This window comes from Bidens hawaiensis, unplaced genomic scaffold (assembly GCF_021521415.1).
Source record: "Bidens hawaiensis isolate Kalapana, Puna unplaced genomic scaffold, B.hawaiensis_p1.1 tig00038981_1, whole genome shotgun sequence".
NCBI lineage: Eukaryota > Viridiplantae > Streptophyta > Magnoliopsida > Asterales > Asteraceae > Bidens > Bidens hawaiensis.
Window position 1 is genome coordinate 7,621 of NW_027505580.1, and position 6,930 is coordinate 14,550.

Here is a 6,930-nt window from a genome sequence, read left to right on the forward strand (position 1 = left end):
TTATCTTCAATTTTGTATTGTCGAATGACTTTATCCAAGATTTGAAAAATATTTCTACCCGTGTGCGGGTAATCAAACAATTGAAACGCAACGGTTCGTTTCATCATTTGCCACGACTCGGGGTCAACCCAATGAGCCGTCACACAAATGTATGAGTCGGGCGAACCATGAGGTACCGACCAAACATCCGTTGTTAAGTTTACACCAGTTTGTAAGTTTGAAAAGTATGAAATTAGTTCGGATTTAGCGTTTTTCCATGCTTTAAGACAATCTCTTCTAAGGGTCGAACGACTTACGTGTTGGTAGCGTGGTTGAACATAGTTTTGCATCATCTCCGTGAATTGAGGGTTGTCGAAGTGGTTGAAAGGAAGTGTTTGTTGAATCACAAAGTTTGAAAACTGTTGACGTACAGCTTCAACGTCGTACGTAAACACCCCTCCTTGATTCGTCATCTCCGGCTGCGAACTACTTCCCGCTTCGTCCTTCAAGGCCTTGCAAAAGCGCTGTTGTATATGCGCTTTTAAAGTGGAGTTTGCATCTTTGGCATAGAACTTCAAACAGTGCTTGCATCGAGCTTTTTGGCGACCGTTAGACAGTTCGCATAGGTCGAAATGTTGCCACACATCTTGGTTTCGTTTCGTGGGGATGATCCGAACGACCGTTATGTCTGTGTTCGAGGCACCCATGTTGACGGATGAAGCAGCACTTTGGGAGGCCATGATAATAAGAGCGTATAATCGAGTACGAGTATGAAATAAACGACTACGAAATAAGAGCGTATGGAGTGGTAATGTGGTATAATTGAGTGTGAGATAACAAAATAATCGCGTATGAAATAAACGTTTAGAGCTAGTAGAGTTGTATAATCGAGTGTGAGCTAACCTACCCAACCTAAACTATATATAGTTGTTTGTGGGGGTAAAATGTTAAAAAAAAACGGCTAGAAATCAAGAAAAAAAGGGCAAAAAAGGACCCAAACGGTCATATGGCCGTTTTATAACGGTCAAAAACCGGTTAACCTAAAAACCGGTTAACCGGTTTTTAGGTTAACCGGTTTTTGACCGTTAACCGGTTAACCGGTTTTTAAATTTAACCGGTTTTTTTACTAACCGGTTCAATAACCGGTTTTTGTCCACGAATGAGTAACCGAAGTACTAACCGGCGGTTCAATAACCGGTCTAACCGGTTTTTAAAAAACCGGTTTTCGTAAAAACCGGTTTCCGGTTTAAACCGGTAAACCGGTTCCCCAACCGGTTTTTTTGAACACCTCTACTTGAACCTGAGAAAACCTCGTTCACTCATCTTATTAATGATTCTACATCGATCCTTGATGCTCTCGAAATTTCTAAGGTAAAGCATACAGGGCGGGCCCGGAGAATACAAAATAGTTCCGGGGCCTGAAGTGGCGAACCCAGAAATATATTCTACTGGGTCGGAGGAGGACCAGTGTCAAAATTTTATAAAAACTGATTGAGAATCTAACATATACGATATATGTGCCCATAAAAAAATATTTCACAGGGGGTCGGCGACACTGCCTGGGGTGTTTAAAAAGATGGCCCCTAAAATGCAAACTTAATTGCTTATATATAATTTTTTTGATAAATTTCAATAACGGTCGGATTAACGATTTCGAAGTTGGGGAGTTTTATATTATTTAGTACTAATCATCAAGAAATTTATAGTTAATAGTACCAAATTTGATGCCGCAGAGACATTTTCTTTTCTTTTTCTTAGGTAGTGTTTGGTATGTGGTAATGAAAGAGAGAATGGAATAATTCATTCGCGGGTAATGAACTTAAACATGTTTGGTTATCAAAAGGAATGGAATAATCAATTCCACATGGAATCCCATTCAGTAGAAATCATTCCTCCCCTGTTTTATCCTTGCCGATGAGCATATGCAACAACAGTCCATTCATGATTCACCAATTCGTCTGTTCATACATTTGCATTTGCTATTGTTGAAAACTTGAAATAATCAATTACACAATGGACTTTCATCATCTCCGTCAATGGCTAGTCCTCCTTTCCCTCATCAATTTTCAATCTTCTTCAATCAATCACCGTCGAACGATTATCATCAGAAACATATGAAGTGCGTATTTGTCTATGAGAGCTGTGTATTTGTTAAAATAGATACACAAACTGAATCAATTTTAATTTGTAAAAGTAAGCTTTGATCTTCAAAGTCAGGAATCTGGATCTGTGAATATAGTAACAGGCCTTCAGTTTTTCATTTGGTTTTTATTGTACATTTCTTATTCGTGAAATTTTAATCAGTATTGCAATCTTCAGCTTCATACACCATTTAATTGATTTTGATTACTTTATTATTGTTATTCAAATGTTTCATATTACTGATTTTAATTGGATAAAGCTGTGAAAAATGAACATAATATTTTTTTATTTTAATGTATGGATATTTTTGTCAATTCATATAAAAAGTATTCTATTTCATCGTTTTTTTCAGTCTACCAAAAAACACAAAGTAATGGTGTTTTTCATTCCCGTTGAGTAAGCAAACATGACAAAGGAATGCAATGATCAATTCCATTCCCGTGTTCATTCAATTCCATCGTCAATTACATTCCACCGTTCATTCTATTACCACATACCAAACACACCCTTAGTTTGTATCTTATTTTTGATGCAGTTGAGGGAAATAATTTGATAAAAAGCTAAAACAAGTTAAAATTCATTGAGATAATTGTTGTCAAAGAGTTAAATCAGGACCGTCTTCGAGAATTTATATGCCTCGGCCGAGCCGAAATAAAAGGCCCGTAAACTCTAACGAGTAACGAAATAATATAAGCAAAAAAAATAAATTACACCTTATTTAAATGGTTTTTTGTTTGGTTTAAACAATTAAATTTTTAAATAAGCTTACTTTGTCATGATTTAGGTTGTGTAAAAAACTTTTTGTATAAAAATAAACTTAAATTGGTGTGAGGTTATAGATGTTGTGTTGAACTATTTATATATATGAAACGAACCCTTGACGGTTAGAAAATTCTGTAAGCTGAACCAAGGCTTGGACTATAGGTCCGCGAACTGACGTTCGTTCTCATATTGTAAAAGCTTCCACCTAGTTTTTAAACTCCTAACCGTGTAAGGGATTAAGAAGGCCACAAATGAACTCTGGAACTAGATTGTGTTAAACCCAAATATGTTACAAACTAAAACTACAAAGATCGACATTGACTTTTTAAAGTTATACCTCAAATGTGTTAATCATGTCGAATCGATTCAAATCCCAAATTCGAAATCGAGACTTGTCAAAATTATATTATATAAATCATTAACTAACTATAAAAACTCTAAACTTGTTGTAATATTAATCTTTTGAAAGATATAAAATGCCAAATATCTTATTTATTTGAACATTCTTAGGCATTTGTGATTGCTAAAGATTTTGGAGGATGGATTGCGTATGCACTCGCACTCCTCTACCCGAAAAAAGTGGCCGCAATCATAACATTAAATGTGCTATTTATGCTTCCTGGTGCTATCACCGATCACTTTGTCTTACCGGAGGGCTTCTACTTCATTAGATGGCAGGTAAAACACCATGGCTTAAAACTTACATTATATTCATACTTATAACTGATAGTTATTGTGGATTTTAACTAGAAACCGGGTAGAGCCGAAGCGGATTTCAGCCGTCTTGATGTTAAAACGGTGGTTAGAAATATCTACATATTGTTTAGTCAAAGTGAAGTGCCGAGCGCAGGTGAAAACGAGGAGATAATGGATTTGGTGAAGCCATCAACTCCTTTACCGTCGTGGATTACCGAGGAGGATATTGGAACTTACGGGAGTTTGTACAACAAGAATGGGTTTCGAACCGCACTTCAAGTCCCATATAGGTATGCATATTTTGTCATGCGATAAAATACCCAACATATAGCTTATATGTGGTAAAAAAAATGTGTTGGGAGCATCCGTGACCGTGGGGTTTGAGTATTTTTGGGTTTACTTATTGGGTGTGTTTTTAGTATTTTTATAAAAAAATGAGTATTTATAAATGACAACTGACTAGTGACTAGACATGTTTTAAAGTGTTGTCAGATTCCTTATTGTGGATGGTCTTAGCATAGTATATGATATATCTGTCGTTTATAGGTTAATTGGGTGGAGGCCTAATTACTTTATGCATTTGATTGTTTTGTGTATTTGGTTAACTGATGATTAAACAAAGTGTAAAAATAGGTTTATATTGTGTGTTAGTAATAATTGAGGATTAGGCAGGGGTGTATGTTTGTGAAACTGTATAATAATTAACGATAAAAACGTACCTAGGTACATACATGGGTATATACATAGATACATACGTACGTACGTACCTACGTGCCTACGCGTGTATGTCCCTACGCATGGACGTACCTACATGCGTACACGCCTGCGTGTACATCCCTACGTGTTTACGTACCTACGTGCGTACATGACTGCGTGTACATCCCCTATGTATGGGCGTCCGTATGTACATACAACTGACATATGTACCTACAAACGAACAATCATGTGCATACATACCTACATACAAATAGTTTGGTTATGTATGAATTAAAAAATATGCTATGGTGTGTATTAGTTATGCTAAGTGTGTACTGATTAGTATTACTTGTGTATGTTATTTGAAATGGAAGCTACTATTTAGACTATGTAAGGATGAGTACCATGTTATGCAGCGAGAAATTCGTGGTGTTATAAAGGATAAAATCACTTTAAATAATAAAAATAATTTATGATCATGTTAATAATAATAAAACTAGTTATCACATAAATTGTTTACGTGGGCATAAGTTGTTTGTTATGTAGGATGTGATGTTGTAAATATTGCATAGGTAGTAAAAATATGAAAATGTATATGTGATTACTTTTTTATGAGAATTATGGCATAAACTATTGTTCATTGCTGTAGGAGAGGATCATCAAGGAAGAAACAAAAAGTTCTTTATTCAAGGACAAAGTATGAAGCTAAAATTATGTTATCTGACATAAATACAATTATACGAAATGAGCCAACATTATGTATGTTCTTAGTTAAGAATGACGATTTGGTTTTAAGCAGCTTTTTATACCACATATGTTATGATGATTTTAATAGCCTTTTTTTTAGTATGTCGAACTCATTGATGTGTTTGGGATTTTTTTTGAAGTGATAATGAAGTGTGTTTAAAATCTGATTGTGAAATATGTGTTTGTGTATTCTAAGTAGCGTGCACTAAAATAATTTGCTTAGTTAGTGTGATACTGTGATGTTAAAGAGTTATACTATGTATTGACTTTTTGGACAAAACAAGATTGCAAGAATTTTTTATATTTGAACTAAAACTCATGCTACATTTTATATTTAGATTCTTTTAAGAAGATTCAAAGATGTATATAATATTAAGTTGCTTTTGAGTAGCAAAATATCCACGAGTATTGGAAAATAAACATTAAAAGTTTTATAAAAAGGATATTAAAAAATGTGTAACCCTCCCAGATAAGTATTAGTTACCAAATATATAAAAAATACCTTTTTACCAATTTACCCCCAATGATTAAAATAAATGAAAACCAAAAGATAAATTGTGATTGGTTGGATTTATTTTTCGCACTTCTCGCACTAAAAATACTTTTGAAATGAACCTAATCCTATATATACATATACATAATATATATATATATATATATCACTCACAAACATATATAATATTAATATATATACAAACACAAGCATGCGAGAATTAGTTCGCGCCCCCCTTATCGCCACACAAATCGCCCCGGGGGGGGGGGGGGGTTGCACCCCAACTCGCTGGAAATCGCCCCAAATGTCCGCCCACTACGTTTAGCCTTATATGTTCCCAGATAGTCCGCAACAACCTCTGAGCAGATCTTATCGAGTATTTGAAGTATTTGTATCTCTTAAACCAATTAAATAACCAATTTTATCTTTTTAGTTAATAATTATTGCATTTTAAATATAATCAAGTAAGTTTTTCTATATTTATTTTGTATTTAATTAATAAAAACATAAATGTGTAGTATTTTTTTTATTTAAAAAGAAATCAAACAGAAGCACTAAGAAAAAATGCAATGACACACCATCCCAATTCCCATATATAGAACAAAAACAAGAAAAAATGGAAAAAAACTTACTTGTCATGTAGGGAAAACTAGAAACAGTGGGATGACTCCCTCCACTAACATAAGAAAAATAAATATCTTTGATGGCCTACATCGCATAAATAACGTGGCTGAAGTACATTAATGCATTGCCCACCTTGCAAACACATTTTTTGTTTTCATGAAGATATATTCAACGTACATACATTAACTTTATTTTTGAAGTTTTCAAATACACACACATATATATGCTAATATGCATTGCATTAACTTGGGTTTTGGTAAACCTCCCTAAAAGCACACAGGCGGATTCGGTTAAAGCATTATAACTAGAGTCAATTAAAACGTTAGGTTCACCTCCACGAAGAATGGAGGTACGTATTACAATTTACAAGTCATGTATTATGTGGAATACTTTATGAGTAAATAAAGGCAAATAATGTTTACGGCGTGCCCATTAGTCCATCACAAGTGATCGAAGACAAGCAAACTGATACAATCGAACACAATCCGTCCTGCTCCCATAAACAGATTCGACAGTTATGGTTACTCATCATGACTTATGACTTGTGCTAGTCATGGTTTCATTCTGTGTTCCATAGGTCATTGTCATTTATTCTTGTATATGTTAGGACAAAAAATATGGCTCATCATTCAATAATTGAAGAAACACTAATTGACCCCGGGCAGATTATGGATAATCTGGGGGTTAAATAGATGTTTCCCATGAGGGGTTAGGTCCGGCAAAGATGGTTCTTCTGATGACCTGCAAAACAGACACCGTGAGCTCGTCACTGAGAAGGGGAGGTACCTCCT

At 34.7% G+C, this 6,930-nt stretch overlaps 1 protein-coding gene across 1 annotated transcript; it reads left to right on the forward strand.

Annotated features, from left to right (window-relative positions):
• The first annotated feature begins 1,280 nt into the window (after positions 1-1,280).
• LOC143614073 (epoxide hydrolase 2-like) lies at positions 1,281-3,894 on the forward strand. The gene is made up of 3 exons (XM_077087612.1): positions 1,281-1,350; positions 3,394-3,561; positions 3,634-3,894. Exons 2-3 carry the CDS (start codon positions 3,496-3,498, stop codon positions 3,892-3,894), a joined length of 327 nt encoding a protein of 108 aa, XP_076943727.1. The 5' UTR covers positions 1,281-1,350; positions 3,394-3,495.
• Positions 3,895-6,930: the final 3,036 nt, after the last annotated feature.

Excerpts from the sequence above, each read along its gene's own strand:
- LOC143614073 (XM_077087612.1), top strand. The coding sequence starts at position 3,496 with ATGCTTCCTGGTGCTATCACCGATCACTTTGTCTTACCGGAGGGCTTC. Across the intron at positions 3,562-3,633 it reads TCTACTTCATTAGATGGCAG|AAACCGGGTAGAGCCGAAGC; the intron begins GTAAAACACCAT and ends GATTTTAACTAG.